Genomic DNA, 20,740 nt, shown 5'->3' with positions numbered 1-20,740 from the left:
AAATACCAAACAGCAGGAAGAGCTCCAGCTTCAATCGCTCCCAACAAGGTCCCAGCAAGGAAAATCTTGAGGGTGGGTTCAGCCTGGGAGACACGGACACTCAGCTCCCCTTTACTTGGATAAGAAACCAGATAGAGAAAAACATCACAAATGTGCTATTCTACCATCCAGCCCCACTGCTCCCAGCAGGGTGAGCAGTCATAGCCAAGGGCTTTTCCCTTCTCTGTACTCCAGGACTTGCAGTGTATCTCTGCTACAAACATAGATAATTGTACATGTATTTAATATTAATATATTATATTTTCCTTTTTCTTTCTTTTTTTTCTTTTTTCTTTTTTCTTTTCTTTTTTGCTTAGCTGAGTTGTTGCCTTGTCCCTGAGGAGCTTTTATCATTACATTAAAGATATTATTTTTGCTCTAACTGACAGACGCCGCAAACTATCTATAAAGTCTGGCAGCCAACTACAGATATCTGCTCTCTGCAGATTTATTATACTTCACTGATCCCCTCATGGAGCAAATTCACCTCATTTCTGGAGTACAGTCAGTGGATCAGAAGTGAACCATACTGCAGCCTCCTCCGAGGTCAGCTCCCTGAATCACGTCCTGCTGGGGAAAGGGGTGAGGCCAAAGGCAGAGCTCAACAAATTGGCAAAATGCATCCGCAGATATTCTCCATCTGCCAGCAACCGTAGCACACTGGGTGGCTGGGAAATATTTTCTACGTATGTCAGAGACTTCAAATCAACTAATTTGATTCAGAAATGTTTCAGGCTGAAAGGCACCACTGCACAGACGGCAGCACGGGGCAAGGAACAGGGATGGCACAGCAATAGGGTGCTTTTCTCATCATTTCCCAAATGAGTCTGTAACCTTTGGAAATGCAATCTGAAGGTGACGGCGCAGACACAAACACAAAGGAACCTTTGGGATCACAATAAAAGTGAAGGCACTTGACGATGAAGTAGACCAAGATATTCTCTCTCCCTGTTTAACTGTATCATCAGTGCTCACTACGTTTCTCTCTGAAAATGGTGAACTATTTGTTGTTGTTACCTACTATTGCAGTACGTTTCTATTTTTCCCCTTGTTCTTGCTTTGAGAGTTTGTCAGTGCATTACGGGCCTTTAGCTGCCAATCAATCCCATGTTGCCATTTGCCTGCTCCTGACAGATCCCGCTCAGGAACACCTCCCTGCAGGGGCTTGGAAAGCCTCGGGATGTGTAGATGGATGTCATTTACTTGAGCTGATGTCTTCCTCGAGCTCCCTGTTGGCATCCCTTGAACAGGTGAGTGTTCAGCTGGTATAAATCAGTTGTGCTCTCCTGGGACTCATTTATATCAACCACAAATCCAGTCCAAAATACAGAGCTAATTTCTCATGTATCAGGCTGTCAGGCTGTATCCCTTGCTGAAAGGACAATTATCAGCAAAAGATGAGCTAGAAACACTTAAAAAGTGGTGCTGGAGCTATAATCCTAAACCTGTTGATGTAGCAGGTGAAGCCTATCAGGCTGAAAAATTTAAGAACAAATAGAAAAAAATACAGCTGCCCAATAAATAACAAGACTAACTACCGTTACTAATGGAAAAACAGAGGGATCACTCACTACTTTTGCAATAATAATAATGTATTAAGTTCACAGAAACGAAAGGATTCAAAGATGGTACTATGCATGGGAACACATGAGACCACATACAGAACTCTCTTTAATCAGTGCTAACAAAATCAAAAAATGACAACCAAAATCAATCTCCGAGCTCTGCCTACAGCGCCTAGGTACCTATCAGAGTAAAAGCTGGACTTCCCCAAATTAAGTCATGAGTTCAACAAGCACCTGGACAGTGCTCTCAGGCATGTGGTCAGAGTTTGAGGTGATCCTTTGTGTTGGACTGAACGATCTTTATGGGTCCCTTCTAACGCAGGATATTCCATGATTCTCAGTCTTACATTCTGTTACAGCCTCCTCACATTGAGGAATACTGGAAGTGACGGCCCCTTTGACTTCGTGTCCCCGCTGTAGGTCTGAATCTGTCTGCATCCCGTTTTCTCCAACTTTGCAAAAATTACTGCACCTTTGCAAAAACAGATCTGACTCTTCCAGCACACACCTTGCAGCAAAAGAGCTGATCTACTCCAGCCAGCACCTCTCCTGCACGCAATGATGGAATTTCACTTTACTGCACAAATTGCTCTGTCCCACCCCAACACATGACTCAAGAGGTGACATTAACAGAGGCAGAGCGGTGCAGAATCCTGCATGCCTCAGTGCTGTAGGTGAGTGGGCAGCCAGCAGTTGCCAATGTCAATGAACACTCACGGCGCAGTCGAAAGTGCATGAGCAGTGCAAATGTAAATGGCATTGTGCGTTATAGGATGGCACAGGATTAAGGGGGCTTTGTATGATCTGGCTGTGTGGCCACAGCCCTGCAAACAGATGAGTGGATTAGCAACACTGAGCAAACAGCCCGAGCAGAAAGAGAAGTGGAGTTTGATGCCGCTCACTGCGGGTTTTGTCCCAAAGCATACCCAGATCTAATTTGCTTTTGCTCTTGCAGAAAAAAATAGGCAAAGTTCACCCTGTGTCCCAGCCGTCAGGATTGCAAAACAAATGGGAGACGTGAATAAGTTTATTTAATTGTTACCAGCATTAAAGGCATCTTAAGGGAATCATTCTTAACAGAGAATAATTTGTAATAGATAATAAATTACATTTTCCTCTCATTTCTTCCTTGGGAAAAATCTATTAAGACTCTATAATTAAAACTCCTGAACATAACTCAACTATATGTTTTTAATTGAAAAATGTCTGTTTCAAAAAGTCCTTTCTTCTTTTTTTCTTTTTTTTCATGAAAACAGCATTCGCTCTCTTGAGAAATGTCACTGAAAATTATTAATTGACATTCGTCACCAAAACCTCTAAACGAAACGTTCCTTTACTCACGCAGCATCTTGAAGCCCTAAGATTTTGGCACCCGATCCCATTTCTTTTTGAACATCCTACCCAAACAAAAAAATGACTTTCTCTAATCCCTTTTAATAACAGCAATGGAGATGATACGGGGAGATACAAAACGTGCTCAGGCATGCGTGTGATTCACCACGCTGCCCTTTTTCCTCCCTACCCCGCAATGATTAGCGCAACCAGCCGGCAGTGACCAAGAGAGAGCTTCCTGTCTGGTTTGGTTTTGCGTCTTTTTAATTTTGTTTTTTTTTAAATTGATTTCACACTTTGGGATCATTAGTTTGCATCCAAGGCTCTGCGGTTCGATTCCATACGTTCCTATGTATTCATAATAGAAAAAAAAAAAGAGCAATAAACTAAACAAGAACATCACCACTAGACCTAATTCACTGCCAAATTCTGTCTCTGTAGGTTACAATTGGGTTCCTTGAAACAGCAACTTAATCATTTACTGAGATCTTAAGAGAATTTAAGTGAGAAAAAAAGACAAACATGTACTTACTGATGTGTATAGGTATCCTTCGCTGTTCATTGCCAGATACAATTTTGTTTGAACCCCCTGAATCGCCACCACTCGTAAACCCACAGGTATGAGGTTAAACAACGCTGGGAGAGAACGGAGATGGAAAGCAAAATTAATCCTTTACAGTATGCAGATTAGATAGAGCATTAAGCCGTAATTACTAGAACCAAATAAAAAAAAAATCTATTCATGCATATATTAATTTCCGTGGGCGCCATGGAACAATACTGCTAATATCTTTGTCTTGTGTAGCAATTTCTAGCAATAGCTCAGAAATTATCTACAGAGGATAATCAACACATCTCCCCCCTTCACCATGAAGGTGGTGGATTGGAGGTGCTGAGAGATGAGCCGACTTACCTGCCTCGTGAGCACAATACAAGGACTGAGCAGAGTTGAACATACCTTTATTTTTGTTTAATGATGAGAAATGGGAGGAAAAAAAAAGTAAAGAAAAAAAGAAAATTCCCAAACAAACAAAAAGTTTCATAAAATGATCAATACTTTTTTTTTTTTTTTCCTTTTTCAAATCCAGGAAACATTTTTTGAGCAAAAAAAGAAATTCTGAAAAGTTAAAACCCCCCATGAGCATCTGAAAGCGTTTTCACTGAGAACTCCTTGGGATTTTTTATTTACTTATTTATTTTGCTCGTTGAAGAAGAAAATGGGTTTGGAAAAACAAAACAACAAACACACACTAAATAATTTAAAAATGAAATGAACTGACAGCATATTCTTTAGATCAAACCCCAAATTTGTGTCTTCAAAATGGAGCTCACATTTTTACTTGCATACATGCTAACAGTGACAGTATATATAAGCGGAGAAACCTCTCTTCAGGAAAATGAAGATACTGTTTTTTAAATGGCAAATTAATAAAACAAGCAAAGCTCTGCCATAGCTTACATTTGTGGCTATGTTAAAACTGAAGACAAGTAAGTGAGATGAACACAGCGCTCCGTGCTTGGCAGGATCCAGAATTGAGGGGGAGTTCAGAAAATGTTCAATTTATCATTACCCCAGGTGTCTCCTTCCTGCTGTGTAAGGGCAGAGTTGGGGTGAAGCAATGTGAAACGTTTCTACCCATCTATTCCTGGGCTGTAGAACCCCGGTGTGCTTCAGGCTGAAGTTTGGTATTTATGGGCACTGTCTGAAGCCAATTTAAATCTGAATGATGAATTTGAAATACTATTTTCAAAAAGAATGACAACCCATTATAAATACCTTTTTCACCCCGACAACACCCAAGTGGTCATATTTAATTAAAAGAAAATTTGCAGCCCGACAGCATTTAATAGAGATCCTAAATTCTGGGAATGGGGGTGTCAGGTGCGTATCCATCATGGTTTTATAGTTTTTCATCAGCAGAAGAAGCTCAAACCTTCCAAACAGGAAAGTGCACATGGATGCATGTCCTGTGTTGGTGAAGGCATGGCCAGAAGTGATGCTGGTGAAATCAGACTCTGCTCAATCAGTTAGACAGCTGGACATCCCTGGTACACACGGACACATGTAGTCATCCCTCACACTGCAAGCATAAAACCAATGGAAATAGCTTTCTCATGACTAAAACAAAATCCTCTAATTCTCTGATAGTTTTAGCAAACAAAACATAGACTTTCACTAAGGGAAATGTTCTGTTACAGATTCCTCATTTCTTCTATCAACTGCTTGAATTTTTCTGTGGGAGAAAGTATTCCATCTGACTCAGTGAGTGCTCCCATAGAGAGCCCACTTCTGCAGCTCAGCCCCCAAAAAGCAGCACCTGATCTCCCTGTGGGCAGGAGAGTGCAACTGAAAGCTCTGTATCCAAGCAGAACCTGGAGATCTCTTTTGAAAGGTGCTTTTTTTAACGGTGCATTTCGGAGTGGGGCTTTCAGGTACTTTCAACACAAGGATACAAAAATGGGCTCTGCTGCAAATAGTGCTGCCCGCAGACGAACCGAGCACAAGGCAAAGCCTAGGACAGTCAGGAAGATGAAGCTCGCAGTCACAAGGAACAGAGATTGGTTTTAGTGAGCGATTCCTGGCTGTGCTGTGCTTGGCAAAGTGAGCAGAGACAGGATGCTGGGGAACTCGCTGCGGCGGGCGCTCAGCTGCTCTCCTCCGCAGCTGAACGTGTTTTCCTGCCATAAACGTACAGGCTCTATTTTGAGGCGAGGCAAGCACACTCGGAAGCTGGTGTGTATGTTGGTGGGGTTGGCAGCTGACTGTCAGAAGTTGCAAAATGGACCGTGAAGGAGTGCTGCTGCCTCTGCATCATGGCCACGCTGCACCCTGCTCTGCAAACACCCCCCTGCCATGGACAACGGGCATGAGATACTATTGCATTTCTGGTGGTTGACCCCCGAGGCTGGAAAAAACGCCATGGAAAAATAAATGGTTTGCTATGACAATCAGTTTGCATTAGCTCAGAACAATGCAGTTATTTGCATCCTCGCTTTTCCCTATTACGTTCGCGCTGTGTAAAATAAGGACATAATATCAATCGTAATGAAAAACTTGGTGATGCCCAAGGGAGATATGATCTTTGCTATAGCTGTTGTGCAGTACATGCTGACAGAGAATTAGAGCTGTAAAATAAAGAGGCAGCGGCCACAGCTGGATTTATTAACGTATACAGTGCTGTGAGGTTCTGTGCCATCGCTGTCTCAGCCACCTGGCCTTCCATATGCTGCCCACAAGGCATTGTTTCCTATATTTCCTTATTATATAAGTCCTCAAATCTCTGTGTCATGCCAAAATTGGGGAATAAATTCCATCTTGATTTAAAACCTTGCCCTATTTAACACGTTTAATGAGGCAGAATCTGGTTCTCAGCCAGGAAATCCTTTCCATGAGGCACTTCCTCAAATTACACGGACTCCTGGCTTAAAATGAGGTCTGGTGAGCTCTACAGTTCCTCACCCCGATGGCTCACTTCCTGCCTGCCCAGTGCTCCAAAACCTGAGCTTTCTTTTAAACTCCTCGTAGTGTTGCAATCTTGTTTTGGTGAAGGACTGCAGAGATTGCAATAATTGCTCCCAAGTCAGAGCCAAAGGGCATCTTCAGGCAAACTTCCCACCAGCTCTGGGTAGCAAATGATGGAAAAGGCAGACCCCAGGGCCCAGGCTGCTGTCAAGAGCCCAAAAAAGAGGATGCAAGCTCTGCTGATCCCTGCAAAGAACAGGGAAAGCAAATGCAGACATTTAATAAGGAGATCAGGTAGGCCATCATTCTAGTTTGCTATACGAGCCCCAGCATTATGCAGTCGCTTTGTTGATAACAGTTGAATCTGAGGACCACAGAATCACAGAATTGTAGGGGTTGGAAGGGACCTCCAGAGATCATTGAGTCCAACCCCCCTGCCAAAGCAGGTAATTCCTCTTATTAAGGGGAGTTTTAATTATCTCACTATAATGCAAAGCAAATGGTCTTAGAGCAAATGGCTGGTGGAGGTGGCAAAAGGGAAGAGCTTCAACATCCTTTGGGGTGCAAAGGAGGACAGAAGACAGCAGAGAAGGGTTCTTCCTGAACAGGGCAGGCCCTGCAGTGCACAGATATGGGGCAAAGGAGAGAGATCTCTCCAGAAATTGGAGGAAAGGATTTCAGTGGGCCTGAGCCACCCAATATTCGCATGAGTGAGGCTTTGGAGGAAGCCCATTATATAGGCTCTGTTTCTTAACATTGATCTCTTTCTCTTGATAATACCATTAACAAAAATGTTGCTATTAAAATAAATTCAGTACCACGGGACTTTCAGGTCTATACATTTATCTTACCTAAAGGAGGAATATATATGAAACTATTTTTTTAATGACAAAACCCTCCTGTGTTCTGACCACAGATACATCACAATCATTTCTGACCTACTTTCAGTACATTTAAGTGTCCAGCGCCTTGGAGGCCAACATCCAGCAACCAGGAGTTTATACTGTTTGCTTTATAATCTGTCAAGTCATGGTAAATGTAAGGACACAAAAGTGGAAACAAAAATATCTTAGAAGTAGTTGTGTTGACACAAATGTCAAAAGCACAGATAGACTCAAAATTTATCTTGCTTAGAGTGTCAGAATCCTCACGAGAGGAGTCTCAAGTAAAGCATTTAAATGAAACAATCCCTTCAAAAATAATATGCAGTTTAGGATGTCTTCTCTGGTACATTAAAAGTTTATGACAGTATCATGCAGTAATGGAGAAAATAAGGTTTTCCTACTTCTTCTGCTTTTTAGTTGCTTTTTTTTTTTAGACTAATTAACAGAATTACTCTGAAAACCCGAACCAGTCTGCATTGATCTGTCATGATTTTCAATCATTAGATCACTGCCTTGAAGGAAAAGCAACATTTATGATCCGTAAGTGCTGCTCTTAGAGGAGATGTCGTGCTTGCATGGAGAACACAGCAACACGGCAGCATCCAACCAGCACTGCTCCAGCCCTTGTGCCATCCTCCCCACTGCCATCAGCACCTTGCAATCACCAGAGGTGTTTATAAAGGGTGAGGTCTGCCTGTTGATTTCCCAGCTGGATGCCTGAGTGGTCTGAGACACCTTTTCCTACCAAGCACTTTCAGAACAATAACTTAGTTTTAGCTAAAAGACACAGATATCAGAAACATCTGCGTATTTTATGAACACACATCAAATCTATATCCTGGTCATCATTTTTTGTTTTCTGTTACTCTCAGAATTGTTAGATAAATAGAAATCCACAAATCATTGTTTTTTTCTTCCCCCCCGCAGAAGCGCTGGTTGAAATATAAAGGTATAATTACGTTTAGAAAGGGGTTAAAAAAAATTAATAATAATAATAATAGGGAAAGGTGAACTTTAAAATGATGATGGAGTCTCATTACGTGAGATAACGCAGCCCTGTTTGAATGAGCCCCAGTTTCAGAGTGGAGATAGAGTTATTCTATTTCAGGCGCTCTGAGTAGGCGAGCAAATTTTCCCTGTTGAAAAAAAAAAATCTAATAAAATCCAAAGGACAGCAATGAACTTCTCTAGATTACCATGGAGATAACATTTTCTTTGTTTGTCATATGTGTCATCATTACTTTTCTCTAGTTCGTTATCCCTACAAGTGATTTGTATTTGCATCTCTTTCAGACCCAGATAGTCTGAAGGAGCTCTGTGCTGTGCACACAGTGTTAATGCTGCTGCCACTCAGTCACTGTAGGACAACAATCTCTGATGGACCTACATGGGAAGAATGAGACACCACAATTCACAAACACACCATTTATTCTCGTGCCACTTACTATAACTACTGTCCTCCTCTTTTGTTCCATCAATTGTTCCATCTGCTTGCAACTGCAAGTGGTATCCTTGCCTGCTGTATAGCTTTGTTACTATACCTTTAAGCTGAGGCTCTGTAAAAAAACAATAGTGAGATTAATGTGGGAAATCCTGATGTGCCATTCCGAGCGAGCAGGATGCTAAACACAAATCTCCTTGTTTCTTCTCAATGCTGAGATATGAGAAAAGATCCAAGGCAGAAGCAGGGCAACCAGATTTGCAACATTTTTCGCTTAGAGTGAGATCAAATCAATGTCTATAAAATCAACTGCCAAAATGATTAAATGCCACTTTCTATTGTAATGAAGGTACAACATTAAAATCTGCTTCCAGTGACTACAAATTCCAACGGCGTGCTGCTTGACCTCGGGAGCTCAGCCCTATCTCATTTAAGATTAGAAGCGAGCTGGCAAAGAGCGCATTCTGCTTTTTAAAAAGGTGTGATTTCTTAAAAGGAGAGGGAAAAGAGGACTACTACGATAGCGCTGATGGGAGCCGTAGTGACAGTTGAGAGCCTAAATATATAGCAGCAAACATTTACCACAGGAACTGCTGCAGCTCTAATAAACAAACCCCCATTCTGTGCTCCTCCAACGAGTGCAGAGCATCCGAAGTGATAAACTACTCAATGAACATATGGGGAATGGAGGGGGGGAACCCTGAAATCCACCGATGTGCGGAACTGCAAAATAAATATTACTATCAGGGTTAAGGTAATTATCTCATCAGCTAGAAGAAGATCTAAACAACACATACTTCGGAAATATTTCTTTTTTCTTTTTTTCTTTTTTTTTTTTTTCCTTTTCATAACCATCCTCATATTCACAGTTCAAAAGTGAAATATCTCAAATGCCTTCAGATCATTCTAGACCAACCTGGCATTTGCTGTCAAGTCTGCCATTTAAAATATCTAGGTAATGCACCAGGAGTAATTGGGGAAAAAAAAGGTCTACTTCCACTGAATCCCAATGACATCTGCATTGTAGTCATTTCACACAAGTCTGCTTGTCAGGAGGTGATGCATTCTCTGCAGCTCGCTTCACAACAACTTACTTAATTCAGAGATAAACCCACTGGGGAGATACGATGTGTCATTTCCAACTTCTAGTGCCAGGGTAGGAGTCCTTGTGTTTGTAATCAAAGATATTAGGGAGCTCTGCTATCAGCCAGTTCCTTCATTTTAGGAGGAGCTGAAGGCAAAAGCTTACGACAGTTTGTGTTACTTTCTATTGGAGACTTTAAGAATCATACAATTGTTAAGGTTGGGAAAGATCACTAAGATCACCCGGTACAAACATCAACCCATCCCCACCGTGCCCGCTGTAATAAAGGTACTGATGGATGCACAACCCTTGTTCACCAACCTATCTGACAAAAAATCAACCCAAGCACTGCTTTGGCATTTTAGCCATCCCAAACCCAGTGCTGCTTGCAAACTACGAGCAAGGCAGCCCTTGGGTGGCAGCTTGTAAAGGCAGACAGGTTCAGTGGCTAACAGCACCACTGTCTCAGCACAGCAAAGCGATCACAACATTACTGAAGGGTTTTGCTCCTCCCACATACAAAAACCCACTCAGATCAGGGACCAAGCTTTCATGCCTGATCTTTAGCACCTCTGACACAGAGGGAATTGCATTTGCAGGCAGCTGCATGTATGAGATTCCTAGAAAGGAACAGGGCATTGAAGCAGAACTCTGGAAGGTACCAGCAAAAGCAAAAAGCCTCTTCTGCAATCAGCAAGTAAAGCAAGGCACTGGCATTCTGCAAAGCAGGAGGACAAAAACAGATCTCTAGTGCTAAGTTATTTACTGTACAGCCGAAGGAGGTGCTAACATCTCCCCCACAAATAAATCACGTGTGTTTGTATATGTGTATGTGTAAAACAGTGAGATTGCTGAATTACCAGTACATGGATGCACACAGGTGTGCAAGTGAGGCAGTGGTGTACAGTATCTAAATAAATCAGATGAACATGAACAGGGAGAGGACTGGCATGGGGTACCCATGTCTATCAGATCATACAAGCCAAGATGGCAATACCTGCACACCCATTTTACCAGCCCTGAGACATTCCTGCCACTGATGCACAGCCCGGTATGCACCAAACCAACCAGCCCCCCAAACACATAACCCTTGCCAACCTGGTCGCCTTCTTCGCCTCTTCTTGGAGCCAAAGAGTTTGACTCTGGAAAACACATTCAACTTGTTCTTGTCGCAGCTTCCCTTGCTCTTGCTGGGGCTGTTGACACACTTACAGGCATTGGACTTCTCCCGCTCCCTGGCTTGTCTCTTCTGGCGGATCAGGGAGCTGGCGATGGCTGCGGCCATGGCCGCCACGGCCCCGGTGCCACCGGCGGGTCAGGCACACGGGGTCTGCTGGCCGGCCACAGGTGCCAGAGCCAGCATGCTGCTCGGCTGTCCCCAACGTTGGGGCAGCCACCACCCAGCGCCCACCGGCTCACAGCCCGCGAGGCGCCGGATGGATGCGCGCACCGCAGCCCCGCGTCAGGATGCAACAGTTTAGGTCAAAACGGTTTTGTCGGCTGGGATTTTCCTCCTTTGATTTTCTGTTTCTTTCTTTTTTTTTTTTTTTTTATTTCTCCCAACTTCTGGCAGAGGAAAGTTTGCAGGCAGAAGTGAGTGTTTCTACGGAGATCAAGCAGACGACTTCCAAGGCATCCCTCCGAGCTGCTCCAGACGCGCTGTTCACACGCAGAAACGGCACATCGACTTGGAGCAAGATCATCGCATCTCTCCTAGCCCCAATTTCTCCAGTTAACTTTTCTCCCCACCCATCCCCTCCCCATTCAAATCCCAGCAAACACCTGTTAGACTCCAGCAGGCTCTGTCCTGTTGTAGGGCTTTTTTCTGAATCCTTTTTCCTTTTCCCTTAAAGAAGAGATCGGAAGCAAGCAAGCAAGCTGCGACGGAGCCACAGGGAGGAGGTGCCAGAGCCCGGAGCCTCGGCTGCCTGCTGCCGAACGCCTTGGGAAGCCTCTCCTCTCTTCTCCTTACAGGTGCAGCTGTCGGCGCATCCTCCCCTCCGCGGGCACGTTCGGTTTTCGCATCGCAACACTTGTCACCAGGCGGTAAACAAGCACGCTCCCCTGGCACCCCCGTGCCGGCAGCTCGGCGCAGATGCTGCAGCAGCCGTAGTCCTCCAGCAGCGGATGCACGCACTCGCGTACACCCCACGAGCTGTGCGTTGGGTGCAGAAATGAGGCGACGCAGCGAGCCCCTTATCACCTCCTCTTCCTCCTTCTTTCCTCCTCCTCCTCCTTTCGCCGGCTCTTTGTGCCCAGAGGTGCGGAGCTGCGGGTGCCGGCACACGGCGGCTGCTGTCCCTGGATGTCCCCGAGGGCTGTGGGTACCTGGCGGTGGCACTGCCGCTTCCCGGGGAGGAGCAGACACCCAAACAAACGTGACCGCGGTGAGCAAATAGCTGGCATCAGGTTTTCCGGAGGGGAGCAGAGACACCTGGGCCAGCGCGGAGAGGTGGCTACACACAACCACAACCCACCCCTTCCCGCATCAAGCCACCCCTCTTCCTCACTGATTTATTGAAAGCGATTTGCTTCTTTCCCCCCTCGCACCTCCTCCTCCCCGCTCCAGTCCTCCAGCAGACACTCAGAGAGGCGATTCCCCCGCCGCTGCAGTGTTCTCCCTCGTCCCTTTGTCCCCGTCACGGTGCTACCGTGTCCCCAACGGGGGCTGCGGCACAGTGGGAGGACGTGCAGGGAGCAGGAGCAGCGCCGAGAAGAGCAAAGCCGGGTGTTACACCTGGGCACCCACCGCGGTTATTGACTAGCCGAGCGGTCACTAGATTCCGCCCGCATCCACACCCCGAGACATAGGAAGCAGGAGGTCCTGAGGTCTCTTTCTGACACCCCCCTCCTTGCTTTTCAGCAAGCTTTTAACAGCTGGAGCCTAAAACAAAGGCAATTCAGGCTAGAAACAAAACGGAGATTTGCACTCCTCAGGACAAGCAGCTCTTGAAAGAATTTATCCTTGAGGCAAAAGAGATTTGCAGCCCCTCGCAGGCCAAAGCAGGCTGGGATGTCCCTGCAGCAGGGGGCTGAGGACTGATCCTTGCAGGAGCTGAGCTCTGCGGGGCCAAAATGGCACTTGGCTTCAGCCATCTGAGCCCAGAGCTGTCCTGTGCCCTGCCACAAACCTGGAGCTATGGAGAGGGGACATGCAGGTGGGCTGGTGTGAAAGCATGGGATTTTGGGTGTGATTTCAGAGTCAGCCACACACTGCAAGACACCTGCCCCTTCCTCCTTTCCTCCATACACCTTTGGCAAAACCACATCTCTTCCCCTCCTTCCCCCAGCACGTACAGTGCTGGCACAGGCAGCCACAGCAGAAGCCGTGCCACCAAATATTAAGCATCACTCTCAATGTCTCTGCAAACATTACAGTCCCTCCCTGGACTAGAAACAGCTCATGATGGGATCTGTTTCCTCCAATTGAGAACTCCTGCCCAATGAAACAGTGAGGCCTTAATAACAGAAATACCCATAATGTGGAAGTTTTAACACAATGTTGGACTGAAGGTATCGGGTGCCCTCACAGCCTGAAACCTTCATAGCTGATGCATTATATTGGATGTGGCAGCCCCACATCTCTGTCCTCAATCCCACTCTTCTGCACAAATCACATATATATGCATTGACAGACCTGTACAGTATACTTTTCCTTATATATGAGGCACTTTACAGCATTCACATATTGATATTAAACGCTTCTAATTTCATATTGATAAATATCGGGATAAGAATAACTGTAATTCACAAGTTCCACCACTACCCTCATCTGCCAATCCACTGAAGACATATGAAACCCAACCCAAGGGGCAGCCAGTTGGATATTATCAGTAATAATTCATCTCAACCAGCTCACCAACAACGCGCCGTGAGTTTTGCCATCAGTCACAAGTGAGACTTGTTTTTTCTGAGACTCACCCATTACTTCATAAATATTCTGAGTTTGGAAAACAGTGTTTGATCTTCAGATCAAAGTGAAGCTGCTTCACTGTGATCTGTCCTATAGGTCAGATGACATTTCTTTTTCACAACAAATAACCAGAACTCAGAATTTGTCTAACCTTGAAAATCCTGAGGGAAAAAACAGTATTTAGGATATCTTCCTGACAGCAATCCAGTGTGCATGCTTAAAATCCATCAAGAAAACTCATTTGCCCAAATGTTCCTTGACAGAGAACTAAAGAGAGGAATAAAAATAGCATATATGCATAATCAGATTTAAGTTTCAAAAAAAAAACCAGTCCTTCAGGGTTGGTCTTTTTTTTTTTTTTTTTTTCATGATCATCCTCTTCATCTATCGGTACTCCTACAAACTTGTCTTCATTTACTATAAATGGCACATGAAAATGAGGACCTTGTTGGGAAAAAGACTTCAGTATAGGAGCAGTCTTTGGACTACTTCAGTTTTACAGATCCAAAATACACAACAGCTTTATTTTCTTTCAACAGCAAGGGCTGATCAGTCCCCACCACGCTAAAAAGGTAAAATAAAATAACTTCCCAAGCAGTGTTTTGAATGTAGGCAACCAGGCACCCCTTGAACACGTGCTCTCATTCTTGGATTGTGATTATTGTAATTGGGCAGACTTAATGCTAAAGTGTAAACCATCAGCCCCATTTCAATCAAGAATGAAGCACCTCTTAGGAAATGAGCATGGGACAGACCTGCACAGTTACTGCCACAGACAGGAGCTGAGCTGGATCTGACCCAGCAGCAATCACACTGTTTGAAATTAGACAAAGACTTCACCTGCTTTTAAATTAAATTTTAAATCCCAAGCACCTGTTGATTTGATACTGATGATTATTTCCACAACTCTGATCATTAGAAGTACCTGAGCCCTCAGCTGCCTGCACTGGGTACTAATGGCTGCAGGTTGGTCCCATGAGCCCCACGCCAGGACTGGCTTTACAACACAGGACATGGTTTTCTATCACATGCATGACTCAATGAGGGACCTGAGTCCTCTGTGCCCTGCAAAAGCATCACTGGTTTTCATGACAAGTTCCTACATAGCACCAGTACCTCGGTCCATATATCCCATATAGCATGTTCAGTGGCTTCTTCCTCCAGAAGCCAGATTTATAGTTGGTCCTATATAGAAAGGTAGATGCTGCCCAAAACAAATTCTGCATGAAAATCGAGAACATGATTAATCACAAGGCAGCTCCACACCTCATCCAGCCCTGCAAAAACACCATCTCAGCCTTCGGTATTTACAAGACTGAAATTGCTTTGGTGTGACAAAACCATGGGATGTTAGGGGTCCCTCCTCAGGCTCTTCTCTTCCCGCTCAGGTAACATGTCACAGCTGTTACGAACATGTAGAGTCACACTGCTCCAGGAGTGAGGCCTGGGGACAATTTCCACTACCTACACTCCAAACGAGTGGAGATTTATTTTCTGAGAAGTGCCACCAGCATTGCTTTTCTCCCTTTTCAGGCCGTGATAAACAAGACTTTCACCCAGCCGGGTATGACACAGCAGCACTGAGGCCCCCAGTGATTTTTTCCTCTTCTAAGTAAACAGAATTACTATTCACCAGGAAGCAGAGCTGTTCAGACCCAAGCTGTGCATCACTTAGCTCCTCCGTGAAACATCCCATGGAAATGACTCAGCCTTTCCCTGCAGCCAGCTCGGCGGCTGGACACAGGCGCTGCAGGATGGCGAAGGGCTGGGGTTCTGCCGGGGGCTGAGCATGGTTTGCTGCCCATTTTGCTGCCCATGAAGGCTCTATCTTTCCCAGCAACACATGTGAGCTAAATTGAGAGTCATCTAGAGGTTTATTTTAAGTGCAAGGTGGAAGGAGGTGTTAGCGGAGGAGCTGGGCTTTTAGGCAGCCCCAGACCAAGAGCTCAAACTGGATGATATTTCAGTCCACAGACCAACTGGGCTTCCTTATTATTAACAAATAGCAAAGATTAGCTTTAATAATTAGCTGCAAACCCTTATGAGAGCTGCATTTCTGTAAGCAGATGTGTTTTTTATGTGGCCTAAAGGTATAGCAGCATTGGCATTCTGTGTGTGCCTGTGCCATGGTTCTTTGCAAAAGTGCACGGTGCATCCCTGTCAGTAACAGGAATACTCAAAACAATTCCCTGTGACACCAGCATAGACGTGCCAGTTGGACTGATTATAGAAGAGCTCACGTGAGTGTGGAAGCACAGACCTTTCTATTCTATAGCCTGTGGGATTAGGCTGCTGGTTGGTTTTCATCTTCATGGGGTGCAAAACCATGAATCCCAGCAGCAGAAGAGGCTCCAGCACAACATACATCTGTGGTGCACAGGACTGGATGTGCTGAAACTGGCCCCCATCCAGCAGAGCAGAGATGCGTGTCCCTGTTTTCAACGTGAGTCATCTCACTAAAACTACTAAGATATTTAAGAAATAATTATGTGCCTGCTGCATGAAGAAAGGTTCTCATATCCTTATCTTGTTCTCTGATCAGATCTTTTTGCCAGAACGAGGTCCACCAGCTCTGAGAATCTGGGCCTCTTCTCTGAGCTAAATGCTGAGAATGGCCATAAACCTCTGATCAAGAACATCAGTTTCCTCTCAGGTCTTTAGAGAAAATATTCAGAAGAGAAATCCCAGTTCTGCCCCTTCCCGGCTGTGAATTCTGATTCTCTTGATGCTCTGTCTCAGCCAAAACTGGATTTGATCTGACCACATCCCCAGTGGAGCAGGCATTTTTGGAAAAGGAGGGCATTGTTTGAAGCTAAAAAATGGAAATATTTTTTCTTAGGTTAATCCATATTCAGTCATCCCAAAATGTCAACCACAAAAGATCGCCTATCCGGTGCATAAAAGATCAGTGCCAATCAGCTGGGAAAGGTCACAGAACAAATAGAAGAGATCAGCTCCCACAGCTCTGCGTGCTCCCAAATTGGGAACACGTTATTCCTATGTCTCTGGGGGCCCAACCTGAGCCAGCAACTTGCAGCAGCAGCAGCCAACCAACTTCTCTCTGCCCACTGCAATTCCATAGCAAATGTATTCAAGAGTCTTCCACATCAATATGCACAGAAATATCTGTTCATTCACCCCTCAGAGTGATGACAATTGAAAGCATCAATGTAAATGACAGGATATCATCCCTCAAATATTTACATCTCAGCATGGGACACATGGGAAGTGTGGGCTATATGCCACTATCAAACCAAACATAAGGCCAATTTACACATGAGAAAAGACTGTGAATAGTCCTTCACAGACCTAGAGCAAGTTGCCCAGAGATTGTCACGTTAATCAAATGGATCTTTTTTTGTCTTTTCATAGATCTGATGGTTCATCCTCTGTCAAGAGCTTGACAACAACAGACTCATCAGGTCTCTGCTGAGTTGAAGCCCCTGATAGTTTTCCTCCTCCAATGTGTCTAAGCATTTCCACCAGCTTCTCACAACCATGATCCTTGTTTTGCTCACAAACAGTTCTGCCCTACTGCTAACTTTGTCTAACGGCTGAGTCCAATTCACTGCAATCATGTGATGGATGCCAAGCTTGCTGCTTCTTGATGCTTTGTTAATGATCCAAGACCAATCTGTTTTTTAACAATGAAATCAAATTACCCAGACTAGGGTCAAAAGGGCCTGACAATGGGTTTCTGTGACTTTTACCTGACTGCTGAGATCATGCTATGAGTTCATGCATTACAAGAGACAAAGTGAAGAGCTGATCACAAATAGAAGGGATTTGAGCAAGAACTGCCATGTATTGAACACAGGCAAGACTCCAGGAACTGGAGTAAGACCCTTCACTTGGTTGCTGCTTCTGCAAATGTGCAAGTAGAGCCTTGCTCTGCTTGCAGTCATGGAACTGGAACCAGTTTACCTGAGCAAAAGAGCTGGTCTCAGTTTCACTAACCAGAATGAAGGTATGCCCTTGAGCATGAGGTGAAGGGTCAAGAGCTAGAAATTCTGACTTCTGTTTCTGTTGTAATGATTATATGAATATTGATGAAACAAGACATGTCTTATCACTAGATTCATCTAAGCTCATCTGACCTGGGCTGTCAAGACAAGAAAGAAGAGAGAAAGGCAACTCCAGATGGAAGCTCATCCCCATAAAAAAAACCACAGATCTGTATTAACAGTTGCATAAAAAAAAACTACCTCTGCCTCACTAAGCTACACTTGTGAGGGAGTTCAGACTGTAATTTACCTTATGCATTATAAATCGTTATTACTATCATCAACAATAAATAAATACTTAATAAAGATCCATGTCTTTCTTCCAGCAATGTTCAGTAATGCATGAATATAAAAACAGTCCAAGCACTCGTGCAGTCACACTTCCCACACACACCTTCCAGCAATTGGCCTCCTGGCAACTCCAGGCCTAGCAGGAGCCTCTGCTTCCACAGGCAGAGTAAAAGTGATATCTACAAGTCATGTAGAGAATTGGAGGTGAAAAATACAATGTATCATAAATAAACAACAGGAAAATCATTAGCACATATTAGATTAGATGCACTCTTCGTGCAAGCAATACTCCCAAGAAACATAGGCTAGGAAAACAGGAATAAAATTCACCAGCCAGCATTTGCCATATTAGATTTCAATAGGTCTGGAAATCAGAAAAATTGTGTGTGCATGTTCTGCATAAGCAAATTAGAAGAAATTCAGACAAGTTGATTCAGAAGAGCAGGCTGAGAGTAAAGCATCTGCTGCTGCTCCCTGTATTGGCATTAGGTGTCTGGGTACATTACTGGGGACGCAGAATTCATCAGAAAGCAAGAGAAGATTTTGTTGCTATGCAGAGAACCAATGCTCAGAAATCAGAGAGACAGATATGAGAAGCTGCCCCAGCTGAGCTCTGCTATTCCTCACTTAAACCCAGCTGAGCTACAGCAGGGATGTACTTGTCTGTGCAGAGACTGGATAACTGTCCAACTTATGGCTGCATTTCTGACTAAACCCACCAAGAATGCAAGGATTAAGCTGCAGAAGTAGGTACAAGCATAATACCAGGACTTTAATTAAATTCCCAGTTCACACAGATGGCCATAGTAACTCCACAATCATACTGCTAAATCATGCTGAGCTAAACTCACAGAAGAGACACATCATACTTAGCAGGCGATGATATATCATTAGAATTTCTGTCCTCTCCCCTGAACTCTCTTCTCTTCATCATTCCCATTTTCTATCTCTTCCTGCCAGAAACTTCTTTTCTCGTTTCACTAGAAGTTACAACATGCTTTTAATGAGCAGTAGACACACAAAAAAAGCAGCATCTTCATCTCCTTATTCTTTAGCTGAGGTCAACTTAATATTGTTTATGACCAAACAAACTTAGGTCTGTTTCATCTACAATGCAACATTCCGAGACTGGGAAAGAAAAGACAAACAGCAGGATTAGATCATAAGGCACAGAACTAACCCTGCTGGTCTTTAAAAACTTCTTTTGGCTGACCTTTTAATCTTATTGTTTGTCCAACCAAACTCAGCCAATTCCATGGAACTGAATTGAAGGAAGACCTCCTTGTATTTTCTTGTATGCACAGTTACAAGAGGATGAAGAATCAATCACACAATTGCACTTACTTATTACAGATGGGCAGGCAAAACATGTAACAGAACTCAAAATAGACTGCAGGACTTTGTGCAGCCTGCATGGATCCCTACGCTGCGCCCTCATGTGACTGAGGCAAGAGATACAGCTTCCCAGAGGCTACTGGTATTTGTATTTCCTTCTCCTATAGTAACTGGAATTGGATGGCTCAAGCCTCTGCAAATATGGCTTCTACATTCATACAATGGGCATGTAAACATACGCTTTTTTTTTCCTTCTGCCTTTCTTCTTTCTGGCTTGCAAATACAAGCCAGGATGTTTCAACAGCAATGAGATGTACAAACAGCAGGGAATCAGAGTAGAGCTGTTAACACTGAGAGAAACTTCAACTTCCTTCAGCACTTTCTTTTTTTTTTTTTTTTTTTTTTTTTACAGTTCTGTAGTATACGAAAGATCTTACTCAGTGATTATATTTTTAAACTGTTACTGCCATAAATTTTTACCCACTTAAAAAGTTCTGATGCAAAGGCTTTTTCAGGATGCTTTCAGTGAAATATAGTTTCCTGCACAGGAAGCATGCTGCAGAACATTAATTTGGAAACAGTTACAAACCAAACCAGAACAAATTTCCATTGCTTTCGCTTGAAGAACCAAGCGTACAGAAGTACTGCTAAAACCAGAAACAAGAGGGACACCTAGAGCTAGTTCTTGTAATTGCCCTAACAAGGTCATTCACTTTCTTTCCCTGTTTTGTTTCTGGTCACTGGTGACATTTAATTACAACAACGTATGCGGTGCCTACGGCTGTAATTAACAGCAAAATTGAAAGCGCAGCGTTCAGGCAACCGGGCAGAGCTGTTGTGATTTGGCATTTTGCACTGTGCTTTTATATTTTATAGGAGCTCAGCTCGACCTCTCCCACCCTCAGGTGCAGCTATGAGATGGGGGGCTGTCAGTCACCCAGGTCGGCCCATGGTTGCCCTGTGGGGCCGAGACGGAGCCGGATCGGCGGGCGCTGTCCGTGGTGCTGAACCTCAGCCCGAGGTGGTGGGTTAACCAACGAGTCCTGGGCCTCTGCACAGTTCGCCGACCAACCACCCACGTCTGCCATCAGTCAGCATTTCTTTTGTGTACAGTGGTCTCGCAACACAATCCCGAAATCTAAGCTTTGGCTAAATATTTGTGTTTTAGTTCTGCTTCATCTTTAACTGCCAATTCACGCTACGAAAAGCTAATGCTTTTACAAAAGCACAAGGCATTTAGCAGTTAATATTTTGGATCATGTATTAAGTGGATATATTTGGTAAATGCATTTTTAACCTGCCAAAATCACAAAATCATAGGATGGCGTGGGTTTGCGAAGGACCTTAACAGTTTCCAATATCTATTTCAAGAAGAAAAAAAAACATGGA

At 44.1% G+C, this 20,740-nt stretch overlaps 1 protein-coding gene across 4 annotated transcripts in view; it reads right to left on the bottom strand.

Moving 5' to 3' along the window:
- The window catches only part of FGF13 (fibroblast growth factor 13), a 211,141-nt gene that overhangs the window by 41,831 nt on the left and 148,570 nt on the right, over positions 1–20,740 (bottom strand). For 3 of the 4 annotated variants that reach the window (XM_090150319.1, XM_090150322.1, XM_090150320.1), the window contains exons 3-4: positions 8,729–8,839; positions 3,469–3,572 (exon numbers count right to left, since the gene is read on the bottom strand). In XM_090150319.1, coding sequence (XP_090006445.1) covers positions 3,469–3,572; positions 8,729–8,839 — 215 coding nt within the window. Of the gene's footprint in view, positions 1–3,468; positions 3,573–8,728; positions 8,840–10,906; positions 12,320–20,740 lie in introns of those variants that run through there. The other variant, XM_090150321.1, reaches the window with a different exon arrangement.

The sequence above is a fragment of the Phasianus colchicus genome, chromosome 14 (genome assembly GCF_987193195.1).
Source record: "Phasianus colchicus chromosome 14, bPhaCol1.hap1.1, whole genome shotgun sequence".
NCBI classification, from domain to species: domain Eukaryota; kingdom Metazoa; phylum Chordata; class Aves; order Galliformes; family Phasianidae; genus Phasianus; species Phasianus colchicus.
The sequence above is the reverse complement of the archived record's forward strand: the minus strand, read 5'-3'. Positions and strand labels throughout refer to the sequence as shown.